Below are 20,257 nucleotides of genomic sequence, written 5' to 3'. Positions count from 1 at the left end.
GATTTGAAATAGCTCAACTGGAATTCCATCACCTCCACTAGCTTTGTTCATAGTGATGCTTTCTAAGGACCACCTGACTTCACATTCCAGGATGTCTGGCTCTAGGTCAGTGATCACACCATTGTGATTATCCGCGACCTTCATGAAGATCTTTTTTGTATAATTCTTTTGTGTATTCTGGCCACCTCTTCTTAATATCTTCTGCTTCTGTTAGGTCCATGCCATCTCTGTCCTTTATTGAGCCCATCTTTGCATAAAATGTTCCCTTGTATCTCTAATTTTCTTGAAGAGATCTCTAGTCTTTCCCATTCTATTGTTTTCCTCTATTTCTTTGCATTGATCTCTGAGGAAGGCTTTCTTATCTCTCCTTGCTGTTCTTTGGAACTCTGCATTCAAATGGGTATATCTTTCCTTTTCTTCTTTGCTTTTTACTTCCCTTCTTTTCACAGCTATTTGTAAGGCCTCCTCAGACAACCATTTTGTTTTTTTGCATTTCTTTTTCTTGGAGATGGTCTGCATTCTTGTCTCCTGTACAATGTCATGAACCTCCATCCATAGTTCATCAGGCACTCTGTCTATCAGATCTAGTCCCTTAAATCTATTTCTCACTTTCATTGTATAGTCATAAGGGATTTGATTTAGGTCATACCTGAATGGTCTAGTGGTTTTCTCCACTTACTTCAATTTAAGTTTGAATTTGGCAATAAGGAGTTCATGATCTGAGCCACAGTCAGCTCCCAGTCTTGTTTTGCTGACTGTATAGAGCTTCTCCATTTTTGGCTGCAAAGAATATAATCAATCTGATTTTGGTGTCGACCATCTGGTTATGTCCATGTGTAGAGTCTTCTCTTATGTTGTTGGAAGAGGGTGTTTGCTATGACCAGTGCGTTCTCTTGGCAAAACTCTATTAGCCTTTGCCCTGCTTCATTCTGTACTCCAAGGCCAAATTTGCCTGTTACTCCAGGTGTTTCTTAACTTCCTACTTTTGCATTCCAGTCCCCTATAATGAAAAGGACATCTTTTTTGGGTGTTAGTTCTAGAAGTTCTTGTAGGTCTTCATAGAACTGTCCAACTTCAGCTTCTTCAGCATTACTGGTCAGGGCATAGACTTGGATTACCGTGATATTGAACGGTTTGCCTTGGAAATGAACAGAGATCATTCTGTCGTTTTTGAGATTGCATTCAGACATTATATTAAATAATGTCTTATTATATATAGAACCGTATAACAGGTTCTTCAAATCCTTATTTATTTTTTGCCTTTTTAAGTTATCAAATACTTAAGAAGTTTTGTTACTTCACACCATACGCAAAATTGAACTCAAAGGATCAGACGTTCAAATAGACGTATACATGAGTTAAAACTCTAAAATACATGAGCCTATCTTTATGACCCTTAATTAGGCAATATTTTCTTGAATATAACATCAAAAACAAAAGCAACAAAAGAAAAAAATAGACAAATTGGACTTCATCAAAACTAAAATTTTAGTGTTTTGAAGGACATCATCAAGAAAATGAAAGGAGGGACTTCCCTGGCAAGCCAGTGGTTAGAACTCTGTGCTTCTACTGCAGGGTGCGTGGGTTTGATCCCTGGTCTGGGAACTAAATTCCTACATGCAACAGTGAGGATAGGAAACTAACTTTTTAAAAAAGAAAAGAAAATGGAAAGATAACCAGCAGAATAGGAGAAAATATTTCTAATATATATTTGACAAGGGATTGTCAAATACATCTGGATTATACAAAATATATAGACTATCTTAAAGCTTTAATAACCCAATAATAAAGACAAGTAACCTAATTTAAAAATGGTCAAAGGATATAAGTAGGCATTTCTCCAAAGAAGATATGTAAGTAGCTAATACCTGGAAAGATGCTCAGTGTCATTTTAGCCATCAAAGCCATTTAGTGTTTTCAAAGCTCTGTGAGCTACCACCTTACACCCACGGGGTGGCTATAGTTAAAAAACAAAATGATGAAACAAAGCAAACAAACAAACAAACAAAACAGAGAATAACAAGTGTTGCCAAGGATGTGGAGTAACTACAATGCTCATTCACTATGGGAATATAAAACAGGGCAGGCAGCCACTGTGGAAAGCAGTCTGGCAGTTCCTTAAAAGGTTAAACGTAGAGTTGGTATCTGAATCAGCAATTCCCCTCCTAGGTATATACCTAAGGGAACTGATACATATGCTCATAGGCAAACATATACACAAATGTTTATAGCAGCATTATTTACAACAATAAAAAAGTGAAAACAGCCCAATTGATGAATGGATGAAGTGCAGTATGTACATATGAAGGAATATTTTGTTTTGTTTTTAGTCAATAAGTCATGTCCAACTCTTTGGCGACTCTATGGATTGTAATCCACCAGGCTCCTCTGTCTGTGGGATTTCCCAGGGAAAAAGACTGCATTGGTTTGCCATTTCTCTCTCCGGGGGATTTTCCCAACCTAGGGATCAAACCCACATCTCCTGCATTGGCAGGCAGATTTTTTTACCCCTGAGCCACCAGAGAAGTCCATAGATTCTCATTAGTTATCTATTTAAACATAGTATCAGTAGTGTATATATGTCAATCCCAACCTCTCAATTCATTCCACCATCCCCCCTGGTCCAGAACAATCTTTATTAGAGTTTGCTCAGGAAAGATAAGGCAGGGCAGGGTAAACACTTAGGACTGGCAATTTGAATAATCCCTGAGACTTTGGGGCACAGGAGCTGTCCCCAGTTATCTGGCATCTGGTCCTGGGTTGATTTGAGGCTGGGGATATACTGGTTTGGTGAGTGAGGTTTAAACAAGGAGGTGGTTCAGGGTATGTGCTTTGGATCACAGAGAATATATAAACAATTTTGGCCATTGGTTTGGCCCTGTGACTAATGGATGCCAAATACTCAAATACAGAATCTAAGAAATCAGAACATAATAGAGACAGGATTGCCAAGTTCTTATCTACATGACAATTATTTCAAGGGTTCCAGAAACCCTTCATACAAAATCTTGAAATCATATTTAGTGCACAGTCACCACTGCCCATGAAACAAGGGTGAAGAAGTGGAAGAGAAAGTGACCTTGACTCTGGTACTCAGAAAAACAAGGGGAATTAGAGGAAAGTCATGAAAAAATATAAAAGCGGGCTGAAGAAATAGGACGCTAGTACTGTTAAATCGCTTCTTTTGCTTATTCCACTACAATAGAATCATACTTTATCAAGTGTAATTTTATGTTGACTTTGAAGCAAACAGCCTGAATACTAATTTCTCCAGCTCCACTAACTGTGAGACCTTGTACAAGTTACTTAACCTTTCTGAATCTTCTATGAAAGTAGGAATAAGAATTGCTGAAGTTTCCAGGAGTTGCTGATTTAATTTAATTTAATCACTTAATGGCAAATAGATGGGGAAACAATGGAAACAGTGACAGACTTTATTCTCTTGGGCTCCAAAATCTCTGCAGATGGTGACTGCAGCCATGAAATTAAGACACTTGCTCCTTGGAGGGAAAGCAGTGATAAACCTAGACAGCATATTAAAAAGCAGAGACATTACTTTGCCAACAAAGGTCTGTCTAGTCAAAGATATGGTTTTTCCAGTAGTCATATATGGATGTGAGAGTTGGACCATAAAGAAAGCTGAGGGCCAAAGAATTGATGCTTTTGAACTGTGGTGTTGGAGAAGACTCTTGAGAGTCCTTTGGACTGCAGGGAGATCAAACCACTGAATCCGAAAGGAAATCAGTCCTGAATATTCATTGGAAGGACTGATGCTGAAACTGAAACTCCAATACTTTGGCCACCTGATGCAAAGAACTGACTCATTGGAAAAGACACTGATGTTGAGAAAGATTGAAGGTGGGAGGAGAAGGGGACAACAGAGGTTGGATGGCGTCACCGACTCGATGAACATGAGTTTAAGCAAGCTTCAGGAGTTTGTGATAGACAGAAAAGCCTGGCGGGCTGCACTCCATGGGGTCTCAAAGAGTCGGATGTGACTGAGCAATTGAACTGAACCAAAATATTTTAAAGTGTACATCTGAGAATTGATAAAATAAGCTATTGCTGGCCTGCCTGAGAAGTTGCTTCAGTTGTGTCTGACTCTGTGCAACCCTGTGGACTGCAGCCTGCCGGGCTCCTCTCTTCATGGGACTCTCCAGACAAGAATACTGGAGTGGATTGCTATGCTCTCCTCCAGGAAACCTTCCTGACCCAGGGATCGAACCCGCATCTCTGACATCTTCTGCATTGGCAGGTGGTTCTTTACCACTAGTACCACCTGGGAAGCCCCAAATTAGCTATTACGCTTTCATTTATTTAATTCTAAATTACTGTACATGTGACAGCCACCAAAAGACGATTGAGACCGGCCAAACAATTTGATTCAAATAATGAATAATGTAACTTCTTACTTGTGTAAATTCTCTTTTGTTCAATCTTGGTTTCATTGAGTCAGCAATATCTACTGGTAGGCAGCATGTTCCTAATTATTGAACAAAAGTTATTTGATAGTTAGTTTGGTTGTAACACATTCTCATTTTATATTCATATTATAGTACTCCAAAAGAACATAAATTCTTAATGTCAATCAATATTTATAATAGAATGAATGATATATAGTTGGGTGACATTCCGATTACTACAAGATTATAATTTTTCCTGGCTTCTATTTAGCCAAGGAACTCAAACATTTAAGAGCATGCCTACATTTTTAATGATCATGTCAAGATAAAGCAGAAATAAACAGGAATATCAATAGTATAAAAGACTACAAAAATATCTGTATTGGTTTATGCTAGAAGGTCCTAAAACACAAATGCTTTTTAAAGACTTTGTCTTTAATGTTTTTTTAATTAAATAAATAATATATGAATATGTTCTTTTGGTAAAAGATTCAAATAATACAAGCAGGAAATATAAACAGGAAAACTTGAAAATGGACCATTTCCCCTCCCCTTCCCCCCACCAGCACTCTCACTCCCCTCTGCTCTAGAAGTAACCACTGTCAGTGGTTTGTTATCACTCTTTCAGCAACTTTTCTATGTATTTTCATATGTGTGTGTGTGTACTTGGTCACTCAGTCGTGTCTGACTCTTTGCGACCCTATGGACTGCAGTACGCCAGGCTTCCCTGTCCTTCATCATCTCCTGGAGCTTGCTCAAACTCATGTCCATCAAGTCGGTGACACCATCCAACCATCTTATCCTCTGTCAACCCCTTCTTCTGCCTTCAATCTATCTCAGCATCAGGGTCTTTTCTAATGAGTCGGCTCTTCACATTGGGTGACCACAGTAGTGGAGCTTCAGCTTCAGCATCAGTCCTTCTAATTCAGGACTGATTTCCTTTATGATTGACTGGTTTGATCTCCTTGCTGTCCAAGGGACTCTCAAGAATCTTCTCTAACACCACAGTTTAAAAGCATCATTTATTTGGTGTTCAACCTTCTTTATGGTCCAATTCTCACATTCATACATCCTGCTGCTGCTGCTGCTGCTAAGTCACTTCAGTTGTGTCCAACTCTGTGCGACCCCATAGATGGCAGCCCACCAGGCTCCCCTATCCCTGGAATTCTCCAGGCAAGAACACTGGAGTGGGTTGCCATTTCCTTCTCCAATGCATGAAAGTGAAAAGTGAAAGTGCAGTCGCTCAATCCTGTCTGACTCTTAGCAACCCCATGGACTGCAGCCTACCTGGCTCCTCCATCCATGGGATTTTCCAGGCAAGAACACTGGAGTGGGGTGCCATCGCCTTCTCCCATCCATACGTGACTACTGGAAAAACCATAGCTTTGTACAGAACTTGGTCAGCAAACATACACACACACACACACACACACACACACACACACATGAAAATACATGGGATTTCCCTGATGGCTCAGACAGTAAAGAATCTGCTTCGGTTTGGTTCGATCCCTGGGTTGGGAAGATCCCCTGGAGAAGGGAATGGCTACCCACTCCAGTATTCTTGCCTGGAGAATCCCACGAACAGAAGAGCCCAGTGGGCTACAGTCCATGGGGTCGCAAAAAGTCAGACAAGGCTTAGCAACTAAGCAGCAGCAGCAACAAAATGTATATATACACATATATCTTTTGATTCTCTATGCATAAATATTATCATATTGATCTGCAACTTGCAAGTTGGTTTTTTTTTTTTTTTGCTTCACCACTCATCTTGCAGATCTTTTCAAATAGTATGTAGAACTCAGGTGGCAGATTTGGGTTGGAAATATGATTGACAGTCATCTGAAGTCATGGGTTTAAATAAGAAAACCCGAGGAGTGAGTGCAATTCCTGCACAGTAAAGACTACCCCTCTTGCCAGACATTTGAGTAGGTAAAAAAAATTGCTTAGAATAATTTTGAGTCTGGATTCTATTCTATTTTACATATAAACACAGAGTATATTTTTTTGCTGTTGAATTTTCCAAGAATGTAACTACTATCAAATTTGAGAATTGTCTTTTGGTTCATGTGGAACTTTGCCAAGAGCTGGTCAGCATTTTAGAAAATTATATAATTAAAAGAAATATTATAAATTGTATCTGAACTCCAATATAATATACCCACATTAGTCTACATTTGTAGTTTTTCTGTGCATGGGGATTCTACATACATATACAAATATATATATGTATATATATACAAATCCATTTCCATTCATTTTGCTCTTATTTCAAAATGTCAAATACAAAGAGTGTAATTGATTGTACATAATTTTACTTTTCTTATATCTAAACATTCGTTATAAAAATGAAGAAGTGAAAATGTTAGTCACTTAGCTGTGTCCGACTCTTTGCGACCCCATGGACTGTAGCCCGCCCAGCTCCTCTGTTCATGGGATTCTCTAGGCAAGAATATAGGAGTGGGTTGCCATTTCCTTCTCCAGGGGATCTTCCCGACCCGGGGATTGAACCCAGGTCTCCTGCATTGCAGGTGGATTTTTTAATCATCTGAGTCACCGGGAACAGATGTCTGACTACTCCATTTGTCTTTCAGTGAAGTTGTAGCCAAGCAACAACTTGTGAAATAAGGTACATTTAATTTTCTTATATCTTTCCTTGTATTTCTCCATATTACAGCTATGACGTTGTATCTTTCTTTTAAAATTCTGTGAAAGTAAGTAATATTTTCTAGGAATTTGATAGGATAGTGAGAGCTTACAGTGAGCAATGTTGGATTTGTGATCTCTGAAGAAGATTTAGCTTTGGAATCAGAGACCAGGCTTGCCCACTCAGGGCTCTTGTGTGGCAGAAGTTTTATTACAGTGAAAAACGGGCAGAGAAAGCTTCTGACATAGACAACAGAAGGTGGGGGGGAGAGTGCCCCACTCTCTAGTCTTTAGCAAGGGAATTATATACTTTTTAAATTAGTCGTTACAATAAATGAAAAGAATGTCTCAAGGTTGTAAAAATTTTACCAGATCTACCCCTACAATTTACATTTTAGGATAACAGGATTAGAATTTAACAATAGAAAGATCCTACCAGACCCACTCCCATAATATACATTCTAAGATACCAGGATTAGTCAGAAGGTTTTCAGGAAGGAGAGACTGTCCTTAAGCAGAATACATTGTTGTTATATAATCCCTAGTACACAGTTCAAACTGAATTTGTTGTGTAATCATCAGTTCCTGGCTTAAAGGAAAAAAAAAAGTTTTATGTGACTAAGACTAAGAATTGTAGACAAAAAAAAGAAGTTTGTCCTTTCCTCGTCCTTGAGAATTCCAGACCCCTTTCTCTTCCTCAGAGACCCTGGACTTATCAACCTGCCTAGGAACTGACTCTCTCAATAGTAACTGCTGCTGCTAAGTCACTTCAGTCGTGCCGACTCTGTGCAACCCCATAGACGGCAGCCCACCAGGCTCCCCCGTCCCTGGGATTCTCCGGGCAAGAACACTGGAGTGGGTTGCCATTTCCTTCTCCAATGTATGAAAGTGAAAAGTGAAAGTGAAGTCGCTCAGTCGTGTCCGACTCTTAGCGACCCCATGGACTGCAGCCTATCAGGCTCCTCCATCCATGGGATTTTCCAGGCAAGAGTACTGGAGTGGGGTGCCATTGCCTTCTCCGCTCAATAGTAAGGGTTATTACAAAATAGTTTAAATAAAATGGGCCACTCGACTAAAAGAATTAAAATTCACTGACTGCGTCTCTGCTGTTTTACATTCTCCATCTGGGAAGAGCAAAGGAGCTTGAGAACATCTCTGAGAGCTTTGATAACGTCTACCTCAATACTGGCTCTTCATCTTAAAGCAGCATTCTCCCCCTCCAAAAAAGAGAGAGAGAGAAATAAACGCTGTAGTAAGAGGCAGGCTTACCAAGCTGCAAATCTGGATTTTGAAAAAATTCATGAAGAACGTTCTGAATCTGCAAATCAAAGAGACCATATATTACTTTTCAATTACCATATATTTAGTATTTCAGAATAAAAGCCATCTGTAGTCTTTCAGTTTAAGTCCTGAGTAATTCTTCTGACCCAGGCACAGAAATAGTAAGAGTTAATATTTAGTTTATAGCATATTTCAAAGTATATAAAATACTTTTGCATGTATTTCCTCAGTGATTTTCAACCTTTTTGTGTGGGAACTAGGATGCTGATAGGATTTCATTTGCCCACTCCAAGGAAATTTCTAACAATCCTTGGACACTGGGCATGATGAAGCTAAGGCACCTTTGGCAACAAGCTTGGCAATCCAAAGAATTCTCTGTAATTCCTCATTCGTCAATGACAAAATAAAATTTCAGAGCTCCTCTTGATCTATTTAAAAAAAATAATAATACTATTGTTCAGATCAGTTTTATGTTCACAGCAAAATTAACCAGAAGATACAGAGTTTCCATATACTCCCTGCCCCCACCCCATCACATACATGGCTTAACTCTACTATCAACATCGCCAGTCACAAGGGTACATTTGTTACAACCAATGAACCTACACTGTAAGCTCATAACCCAAAGTCCATAGTTTATGTATAACTATGGGTTTTGAAAATTATATGATGACATGTATCCATGATTATGTAATACAGAATTGTTTCATCACCTTGAAACTCTTCTGTGCTCTGTCTATTCATCTCTGTCCACACCCCATCATTCCTGTCTTCATAACTTTACTTTTTCTGGAATGTCATAGAGTTAGACTCATATGGTATATAGCCTTTTCGGATTGGCTTCTTTCACTTAGTAATATGCATGTAAGGTTCTCCCACATCTTTTCATGGCTTGACAGCTCATTTCTTTTTAGCACAGAATAATATTCCACTATCTGGATGTACCACATTTATTTATTATTCACTCACTGAGGGATGGCTTCCCAGGTGGCGTTGGTGGTAAGGAATTCACCTGCAAGGCAGGAAACACAAGAGACGCAGATTCAATCCCTGGGTCAGGAAGATCCCCTGGAGGAGGGCATGGCAACTTGCTCCAGTATCCTTGCCTAGAGAATCCCATGGACAGAGGAGTCTGGTGGGCTACAGTCCAAGGGGTCAGAAAGAGTTGGACACGACTGAAGCAACTTTCACACTGAAGGACATCTTGGTTGCTTCCAAGTTTTGCTAATTGTTAATTATGCAGTAAACATCCGTGTGTCAGTTTTTGTGTGGACATGAATTTCCAACACCTTTGGGTAAATACAAAGGATCCTCTACCAGGGATCAATGATATGGTAAGAGTATGTTTAGTTTCATAAGAGACTGCCAAGCTGTGTGCCAAAGTGGCCATAACCATTTTGTATTTCTACCAATAAAGAATGAGAGTTTCTGTTGCTGCACATCTTTGCCAACATTTGGTGTTGTCAATGTTCTGGATTTTGGTCATTCTGATAGGTGTGCAGTGGTATCTCATGGCTGTTTTCAGTTGCATTTGCTTAATGACATATGTGGAACGTCTTTTCATATGCTTGTTTGCCATCTTTGGTGAAGTGTCTGTTCAGGTCTTTTGTCCATTTTTAAATCTGTTATTTGTTTTCTTATTTTTGATTTCAAGAGCTCTTTGTATATTTTGGATAATTGTCCTTTATCAGCCATGTCTTATGTAAACATTTTCTTCCAGTCTGAGGCTTGTCCTCCTTGGTGTATTTTTAGCAATTCACTTTAAATTGGAAATATGCTTTGTATTGTATATGACCAACAATTATTCTCACATCTACATATACCTCTGTGTATGTGTGTGCTCAGTAATGTCCGACTCTGTGAACCCATGGACTGTAGCCCGCCAGGCTCCTCTGTCCATAGAATTTCCCAGGCAGGATACTGGAGTGGGTTGCCAAGGATCACACCCAAGTCTCCTGCATCTCCTGCATTGGCAGGCAGATTCTTTACCACTGGTGCCACCTGGGAAGCACCTACATATACCTAAGAGAACATATTTATCTCTTAGAGCGCAGTTATTTTCTGGAGCTAATGACATGGTCTTTTAGGGAATTCCCTGGCAGTCCAGTGGTTAGGACTCCGCACTTTCACTGCTAAGGGCCCAGGTTTGATCCCTGGTCAGGGAATTAAAATTCCATAAGCTGCATGGTGCTGCCCACACCACCACTCCACACCACAAAAAGGACATGGTCGTTTAGTTCACGGAAGTAATTAGTCACACACATACAAAAAACAAACAGAAGCTATGTCTGTCTATAATGAAAAGTTTGTGAAATTCAGCCAGAGTTAATATTTTGGAAATCTACCTAGAATTTTCTTTTTAATGTTCAAGAGAAAATTGAAGAAACTTACTTTCATGGCCTAGATTTACCTCAGCAAGACTGAAAATTTAGAGGGAAGCTTCTAGCACTCTAGAAGCACTCTAGATTGCTCAGTATCTAGCAATCACTCTTACCACCCACTCCACCTTACCCTTCACAGGTGCCCTCTTCCTTACCACGACCATCGGAATCATTCCTTTGGGGTCTAGAATCCACTCATTGAACTGCTCCTGCAGAGCCTGTTTCCGTGCGTTGGCCACCTTGGCTTTGACATCATTTATGTATTCTTTTTGTTCTCGTTTCTGTTTAATATTCTCTTTTATCTTAGATACTCTGAAGAATGTAGAAATAGAAGACATGGTGTGTTAAGATTATTGGATTTGACTCAGATTGTTCAAATGGCAGAATTCAGGGTTCAGAGCCTCATTTAAATTTTTGACCTCTCTTTTTCCATGAGATCTTCATTTCGGCCTGCAGTGATTCCCTCCTTCCCCTAGCACATACTCAATTTGGCATTTATCATAAGCTGTCTGCTACTATTACTTGACTTTTATAGAGGTCAGTATTATTTTACTCAATGAAATACTATATTTAAGAAGTACTAAGAAGAGCCCTAGAAGCTGCCATGTATAAAAGCAAGATTGAATACACTAAGGCCTTAGGGTGGTGGGCCTCTTTTTTCCCTGGACACAGAAATTATCGTGGAAAGACTCTGATTCCAAGTCTAGATAGGGAGACTGGAAACTGCATGTATAACAAGCATCTCAGGTAGTTCTGATCCCTTGGATCCAACTTTTGATTTCTGTCCAGGAATATTTATTGCCAATTTCTTTTATCTGGCCAGAGTCAAATACTTTTGACAGCCCCTAAGCAGAATAGTTACGTTCTACTCAGACAGAGTTGCATCACTCAGGTTGAAAATGGGGGAAGAACTGTGGTTTTAGTCATCCCTATGGAGAGAGGTTCGTGACATTGTACAGGAGACAGGGATCAAGACCATCCCCATGGAAAACAAATGCAAAAAGACAAAATGGTTGTCTGAGGAGGCCTTACAAATAGCTGTGAAACGAAGAGAAGCAAAAAGCAAAGGAGAAAAGGAAAGATACTCCCATTTGAATGCAGAGTTCCAAAGAATAGCCAGGAGAGATAAGAAAGCCTTCCTCAGAGATCAATGCAAAGAAATAGAGGAACAATAGAATAGAACAATAGAATAGAACAATAGAACAAATAGAAAACAATAGAATGGGAAAGACTAGATATCTCTTCAAGAAAATTAGAGATACCAAGGGAATATTTCATGCAAAAATGGGCTCAATAAAGGACAGAAATGGTATGGACCTAACAGAAGCAGAAGATATTAAGAAGAGGTGGCAAGAATACACAGAAGAACTGTACAAAAAAGATCGTCATGACCCAGATAATCACAATGGTGTGATCACTAACCTAGAGCCAGACATCCTGGAATGTGAAGTCAGGTGGTCCTTAGAAAGCATCACTATGAACAAAGCTAGTGGAGGTGATGGAATTCCAGTTGAGCTATTTCAAATCCTGAAAGATGATGTGAAAGTGCTGCACTCAATATGCCAGCAAATTTGGAAAACTCAGCAGTGGCCACAGGACTGGAAAAGGTCCATTTTCATTCCAATCCCTAAGAAAGGCAATCCCAAAGAATGCTCAAACTACCGCACAATTGCAATCATCTCACACGCTAGTAAAGTAATGCTCAAAATTCCCCAAGTCAGGCTTCAGCAATACGTGAACCGAGAACTTCCAGATGTTCAAGCTAGTTTTAGAAAAGGCAGAGGAACCAGAGGTCAAATTGCCAATATCCGCTGGATCATCTTGAAAAAACAAGAGAGTCCCAGAAAAACATCTATTTCTGCTTTATTGACTATGCCAAAGCCTTTGACCGTGTGTATCACAATAAACTGTGGGAAATTCTGAAAGAGATGGGACTACCAGACCACCTGACCTGCCTCTTGAGAAACCTATGTGCAGGTCAGGAAGCAACAGTTAGAACTGGACATGGAACAACAGACTGGTTCCAAATCGAGAAAGGAGTATGTCAAGGCTGTATATTGTCACCCTGCTTATTTAATTTATATGCAGAGTACATCATGAGAAATGCTGGGCTGGAAGAAGCACAAGCTGGAATCAAGATTGCTGGGAGAAATATCAGTAACCTCAGATATGCAGATGACACCACCCTTATGGCAGAAAGTGAAGAGGAACTAAAAAGCCTCTTGATGAAAGTGAAAGAAGAGAGTGAAAAAGTTGGCTTTAAACATTCAGAACACTAAGATCATGGCATCTGGTCTCATCACCTCATGGGAAATAGATGGGGAGACAGTGGAAACAGTGTCAGACTTTATTTTTTTGGGCTCCAAAAATCACTGCAGATGGTGATTGCAGCCATGAAATTAAAAGACACTTACTCCTTGGAAGGAAAGTTATGACCAACCTAGACAGGGTATTAAAAAGCAGAGACATTACTTTGCCAACAAAGGTCCATCTGGTCAAGGCTATGGTTTTTCCAGTGGTCATGTATGGATGTGAGAGTTGCACTGTGAAGAAAGCTGAGCACCGAAAAATTGATGCTTTTGAACTGTGGTGTTGGAGAAGACTCTTGAGAGTCCCTTGGGCTGCAAGGAGATCCAACCAGTCCATCCTAAAGGAGATCAGTCCTGGGTGTTCATTGGAAGGACTAATGTTGAAGCTGAAACTCCAATACTTTGGCCACCTCATGAGAAGAGTTGACTCATTGGAAATGTCAGGCTAGTATATGCTCCCTGGTTCTTTGTCTCGTCACAACAAAAATTTGGAGTGACGGACATTAAAGCCCCCTTGGCTTGTCACAGCTCTCGGAGGACAGACCGTGTTATAGCTCTTAAATAAATCAGTGTTACAGCTCTATTTACTTAGATCATAGCATCTTCTAGGCGTGAGGGCACGTGGATCCAAAGAGCAAAGAGAAGAGCGCCCCATTGTGCGCCCGTGAGAACTCTTTGGCTCCTCTTTTTATATTTTTTTTTTTCCTTCCTCCTGGGCCTGTCCTATGCAAATTGGGCTTAGGCAGGAGCGCTGTTCTACCTTAAGTCCTCACTCCGGTCCTCTGACCTTCCTTTGACCTTCCTCTGTTCTATTTTCGCGGGCTTTTCCCTTCCTTGTCTTTTAGCCACCGCCATTTTGGACTCCTTTTCCCTATTCTAACTACCTAACAGAAAAGACTGTGATGCTGGGAAGGATTGGGGGCAGGAGGAGAAGGGGACGACAGAGGATGAGATGGCTGGATGGCATCACCGACTGGATGGGCATGAGTTTGAGTAAACTCCGGGAGTTTGTGATGGACAGGGAGGCCTGGCGTGCTGCGATTCATGGGGTCACAAAGAGTCGGACACGACTGAGCGACTGAACTGAACTGAGGTTTATCATCCATATTAGGACTTCAAAACCACCAGATGGGTTTTGACTGAAACAACAAAATGATTCAGGATAATAAAAGTAGCTTCTGGTTTCAAACAGAATTGTCAAATAAGGTTTGAGTCAGGTCTTCTCATGGCTCAACTGGTAAAGAATCTGCCTACAATGAGGGAGACCTGGGTTCAATCCCTGGGTTGGGAAGATCCCCTGGAGAAGAGAAAGGCTACCCACTTCAGTATTCTGGCCTGGAGAATTCCAAGTACAGCCCATGGGTTGTAAAGAGTCAGACACAACTGAGTGATTTTCACTTTCCTTCATTTTTCAAAGAAAAGACTAAGGCAATCTGACAGATTTTGAAGTGCAAAAGACTTCTCAGTAGGAACTGGTAAATTGGAGAACTAATAATCCAAGAGGGATTAATACAGGGACTTCCCTGTAGCGCAGATGGTAAAGAGTCTGCCTGCAATTCAGGAGATCCAGGTTCAATCCGTGGGTTGGGAAGATCTTCTGGAGAAGGGAATGGCAACCCACTCAGGATTCTTGCCTGGAGAATCCCATGGACAGAGGAGTCTGGCAGGCTACAGTCCATGGGGTCCCAAAAAGTCAGATATGACTGAGCAACCAACACTACTAATATTCCAAGAGGGGCTTCCCAGGTGGCTCAGTGGTAAAGAGCCTGCCAATGCTGGAAATGCAGGTTCAATCCTTGGGTTGGGGAGATCCCCTGGAGAAGGAAATGGCAACCTATTCTTGCCTGAGAAATTCAATGGACAGAGGAGCGTGATGGGGCTACTGTCTGTGGGGTCACAAGAATTTGACACAATTTAGTGACTAAACAACAACAAACAATAATCGAAGAGAAACAATATAAATCTAAATCATTACTTTATGCCCATATAAGGACTTCAAACTTCTGTAAGAAAAGATTTCAAAAATAAAATTTCAAGTTTGAAAATAAAAACAGGCAAGTTTTTTCCTTATAATTTGTTACAATATTGCTTTTGTTTTGGTTTGGTTTTTCTGGCCTCTGGCGTGTGGGATCTTGGACTTTAGCTCCCCAACCCGTGAACCGGATAGCCAGGGAATACCCCCAGGCAAGTTGTTTAATAGTGCAAAAGGGCTGGTTTCTGAACTGCTGGGAGATAATTAGCATTTTAAAGGAAGTGCTAAATTCGTCTGATGTGATGACTGACCAGCCAAACCTCCCCACTTGTCTCAGAACCCTCAGCCTTTTCTCAGCTGGCTCTCCTCTTCCACTATCTTTCTCCCTCTGCTGCTTTATCTGTCTGCCTCTCCCTTTCCCACTCTCTCCCTCTCTTTATACAGCGTGCGTGCATGTTCAGTAGCTCAGTGCTGTCCCACTGTCTGACTCCTCTGTCCAGGGGATTTTCCAGGCAAGAACACTGTAGTGCGTTGCCATTTTCTGCTCCAGGGTGTCTTCCCACCCCAAGGATTGAACCCTGGTCTCCTGTTGTTGTTGCTGTTCTGTTGCTCAGCTGTGTCCGACACTTTCGCTGCTGCATGGACTGCAGCATGCCAGGCTTCCCTGTCTGTCACCATCTCCTGGAGTTTGCTCAAACTCATGTCCATCAAGTCAGTGATGCCATCCAACCACTCTGTCCTCTGTTATCCCCTTCTCTTCCTGTCTTCAGTCTTTACCAGCATCAAGAGTTAGCTCTTCTCATCAGGTGGCCAAAGTACTGGAACTTCAGCTTCAGCATCAGTCCTTCCAGTGAATATACAGGATTGATCTCCTTTAAGATTGACTGGTTTGATCTCCTTGCAGTCCAAGGGACACTCAGAGTTTTTTCTAACACCACAGTTCAAAAGCATCAAATCTTTGGCTCTCAGCTTTCTTTATGGTCCAGCTCTTACATCCATCCATGACTCCTGGAAAAGCCATAACTTTGACTGTATGGACTTTGTCGGCAAAGTAATGTCTCTGCTTTTTAATATGCTGTCTAGGTTTGTCATAACTTTTCTTCCAAGGAGCAAGTGTCTTTTAATTTCATGGCTGCAGTCACCATCTGCAGAGATTTTGGAGCCCAAGAAAATCAAGTCTGTCACTGTTTCCATTGTTTCCCCATCTATTTGCCAGGAACTGATGGGACCAGATGCCATGATCTTAGTTTTTTGAATGTTGAGTTTTAAGACGCTTTTTCACTCTCCTCTTTCATGTTAATCAAGAGGCTCTTTAGTTCTTCTTCACTTTCTGCCATAAGGGTGGTGTCGTCTGCATATCTGAGGTTATTGATATTTCTCCCGGCAGTCTTGATTCCAGTTTGAATCAAGGGTCTCCTGAGTCTCTGGCATTGGCAGGTGGATTCTTTACCACTTTGCCACCTGGGGAGCCTCTATACAGCTCTCTCCTCTATTACTGTCTTTCTTTCCTGATTCTCTATTCTGTGTATTTCTTAGAGCTTTTTCTCATTATTCATTCATTCACACTCACTGAGTTTCTTATTCACTCATTACACATTTACTGAGCACCTACTCTAGATTCTGCCATTGTAAAGCTTAGGGTCCAATGCAGAACAGGTAAGTAAGTGACGTAGTGTAATAAGTACTGGGTGTCCCCAGATTCTCATGTGTATCAGTCAAAATGGATTAACAAAAATTGAGGTTCTACCACAGTTCCACTTGCCTGAAAAGCCTTCCTCCCTCTCTTCTTTTGGCTAGATCCTCCACATCCTTTAGGTCTCAGTTCAGACATCATTTCCTCCCTCTTAGTAATGTCCACATTTAGAAACAGAACCTGGTTTTGTGCTTCAGGGCCATTGCACAGGAGGCTCTAAATACAATCCAGATGGATTTTTAATTTAAAATGTAACTCATTCAGGGACTGAATAAAATTTCTCTGTTGTGACCTGCATTATCTCAAGAGGTATCTAATCAACAGAATTTCAGGGCCTCCAAAACTCTTAACTTAGGGTATTGTAGTATAGGATAGACATAACCTGTAAGCAGATTCTAAGTATAAATCCACAAACCACTTTTAAGGAGATGGGAAAGGGAAAAAAAAAAAAAAACAAAAGCAAAACTACAATGTGGAAAAATGCAAAAATTGTCACAAATTCTTTCCATTCCTGTAAGCATGTCTGTTTGTATGCAATGTAGTTTTGCAGCTCCTCGCATTAAGAATTAAAGTCTATTTCTGCATCTCGTGTGTCTGTCTGTGGCCGTGTAACTTTCTTTGGCCAATGGACCATTAGCAAACACAGGAAGCAGAAAGTTGAAAAGTTCTATAAATTATATCACAATAAAACTTATAGAACAAAAATTGTATCACAATAAAACTGGGGGGAAAGGAGGAATCAATGTTCTTGAACACTGGGGTTTGCTCTGTTTTATTAAACGTAAGAGCCTCTGCATCACCACCTTGGAATAAGCCTAGGCTAACCTGCTCCACTGCTTTACCAGATGACTATCAGTTGCTATTTTACTGTAATGTATGAGTGATACCATGTGGAGCAGAGATGAGCCATGAGCCCAGTCCAAAGTTACCAACCCATAAAATCATGAGCAAATAAATGATTGTTTATTTAAGCCACTCAGTTTTGAGGTATTTTGTTACACAACCAAAGCTAGTTAATAAAACAGTCTCCACAGTACTTCCCCGGTGGTCCAGTGGTTAAGAATCTGCTTTCCAATGCAGGTGATGTGGGTTTGATCCCTGGTCAGGGAATTAAAATCCCACATGCCTTGGGGCAGTGAGGCCCGTGTACCACAATTAGAGAAGCCCTGGCACGCTGCAACAAAGACCAAGCGCAGCTGAAAAAACTGTCTCCCCATCTTAAATGTTTTGAGATCTTCAAGAGTACAATATAAATCTAACTACTTAAAGAATAGAAGTAAAAATGCTTTCTTGCCCTAATTGTCACAATCCAAATTCTATCCATCCATTCAAGCTGTGTTAGGAAAATCTTCCACTTAGAGAATTTGCCTAGATTATATCAAAACTCAATGTTGTATTTCATAAAAACTGGCTCTAGCCAGCTTAAGTGGATAATAGACCATGAACTTTGAGTGACCCCAGTACACAAGACCATTGCTAGACCTAACTGAAGCCTCTTTTTCAGCTGCTGAACAATAGTACTTGTTTTCATCAATCGTGTACAAACCTATGGACTCGTTCTATCCTATATACAGTGTGATTGTCTTTAACTGTTACAAGTATAATCACTATAAAGCTCCCTTCCTAACACTTAAAAACTCTAGAATCTTCCCTCTCTGCAAACTAGTGAGTGATTTCTTCACTGGTATAGATTCCTTTGCTTGGCAAGTTAGTAAGCTCAGTTTTTGTTTGTTTGCTTTTAAGTTCTGATGGCTTTAGTTTCACAAAGCTAAGCTGGACTTCTTGAACATGTTCATATTATTCCTGTGATGAGTATTCCTATAAAAAATACATATATATCTACTTAATTATTATACTTAACTCTTATTTTCTTCTGTTTAGTCAACATATATCTTATTATGAAATGAGGTTCCTGACACAAGATGCAATGACAGGTTCTCCTAAGGATATCAGTTCCTGAGTAGTTTAAAATGAATCAGTAGAATATCTGGCAAATCCTAGGAATTTCTGGACATCTTGAATCAGTTCAGTCGCTCAATTGTGTCTGACTTTGCGACCCAATGGACTGCAGCACACCAGGCCTCCCTGTCCATCACCAGCTCCTGGAGTTTATTCAAACTCATGTCCATTCAGTTGGTGATGCCATCCAACCATCTCATCCTCTGTCGTCCCGTTCTCCTCCTGCCTTCAATCTTTCCCAGCATCAGGGTCTTTTCCAGTGAGTCAGTTCTTCGCATCAGGTGACCAAAGTATTGGAGTTTCAGCTTCAACACCAGTCCTTCCAATGAACATTCAGGACTGATTTCCTTTAGGATGGACTAGTTGGATCTCCTTGCAGTCCAAGGGACTCTAAGAGTCTTCTCCAACACTACAGTTCAAAAGCATCAATTCTTTGGTAGTCAGTTTTCTTTATGGTCCAACTCTCAATACATACACAACTACTGGAAAAACCATAGCCTTGACTAGACAGACATTTGTTGGCAAAGTAATGTCTCTGTTTTTCAATATACTATCTAGGTTGGTCATAACTTTTCTTCCAAAGAGTAAGCGTCTTTTAATTTCATGGCTGCAGTCACCATCCTCAGTGATTTTCGAGCCCAAAAAGATCAAGTCTGCCACTGTTTCCATTGTTTCCCTATCTATTTGCCATGAAATGATGGGACCGGATGCCATGATCTTAGTTTTCTGAATGTTGAGCTTTAAGCCAACTTTTTCACTGTCTTTTTTCACTTTCATCAAGAGGCTCTTTAGTTCTTCTTCACTTTCTGCCATAAGGGTGGTGTCATCTGCATATCTGAGGTTATTGATATTTCTCCCAGCAATCTTGATTCCAGGTTGTGCTTCATCCAGCCCAGCGTTTCTCATGATGTACTCTGCATATAAGTTAAATGAGTAGGGTGACAATATACAGCCTTGATGTACCCCTTTTCCTATTTGGAACCAGTCTGTTGTTCCATGTCTAGTTAGAACTGGACATCTTGAATAGTCTTAGGTATTAGTATTCCATAACCACGTCTTGTCAGGCATTGTGCCGGATCCCTAGCCCCAGCTGGAGTGAACTTGACTCAGGAACTCTACCTCTGTTCTTTTAGCATTAAGAATTAGGATCAGGACTGGTGGAGAAAATGAGGAAATCTATAGTATTATAGGTCCTGCTTCTCTGCAGGAGTGTGAAATTCTAACATTAATAATGTCTCTATAATTCTTTTTTTAATGCTTATTTTTTATTAAAAAATATCATACAGTAAAATTAACCTTTTTTGGTGCATAGTTATACAAATTTCAACACATATAAATATGTGTGAAAATGAAAGTGTTAGTGTTTGATTCTTTGCGACCACACAAACTGTAGCCCTCCAGGCTCCTCTGTCCATGGGATTCTCCAGGCAAGAACACTGGAGTGGGTTGCCATGCCCTCCTCCAGGGGATCTTGGGATCTTCCCAACCCAGGGATTGAAGCTGGGTCTCCTGCCATTAGCAGGCAGGTTCTTTACCACTAGCACCACCTGGGAAGTCCCATAAATATGTATAACCATCATCATAATCAGGCTATTGAAAGTTTGCATCTTGCT

The 20,257-nt window shown here is 40.5% G+C and overlaps 1 protein-coding gene and 1 non-coding gene across 7 annotated transcripts in view; one reads left to right on the top strand and one right to left on the bottom strand.

Annotated features, from left to right (window-relative positions):
• Nucleotides 1–20,257, bottom strand: part of EFCAB5 (EF-hand calcium binding domain 5) — a 110,163-nt gene that overhangs the window by 52,421 nt on the left and 37,485 nt on the right. For all 6 annotated transcript variants that reach the window (XM_070478796.1, XM_070478795.1, XM_070478798.1 and 3 more), the window contains 3 exons: nucleotides 10,867–11,023; nucleotides 8,319–8,367; nucleotides 4,413–4,483 (listed from right to left, as the gene is read on the bottom strand). In XM_070478796.1, coding sequence (XP_070334897.1) covers nucleotides 4,413–4,483; nucleotides 8,319–8,367; nucleotides 10,867–11,023 — 277 coding nt within the window. The remainder of the gene's footprint in view (nucleotides 1–4,412; nucleotides 4,484–8,318; nucleotides 8,368–10,866; nucleotides 11,024–20,257) is intronic.
• Nucleotides 10,423–10,495, top strand: TRNAE-UUC (transfer RNA glutamic acid (anticodon UUC)). Its single transcript has one exon. It is a non-coding gene; the product is annotated as a tRNA-Glu (tRNA).

The sequence above is a fragment of the Odocoileus virginianus genome, chromosome 17 (assembly GCF_023699985.2).
Source record: "Odocoileus virginianus isolate 20LAN1187 ecotype Illinois chromosome 17, Ovbor_1.2, whole genome shotgun sequence".
Lineage (NCBI taxonomy): Eukaryota > Metazoa > Chordata > Mammalia > Artiodactyla > Cervidae > Odocoileus > Odocoileus virginianus.
Note: the sequence above shows the minus strand (reverse complement) of the source record. Positions and strands in the feature narration are given on the sequence as shown.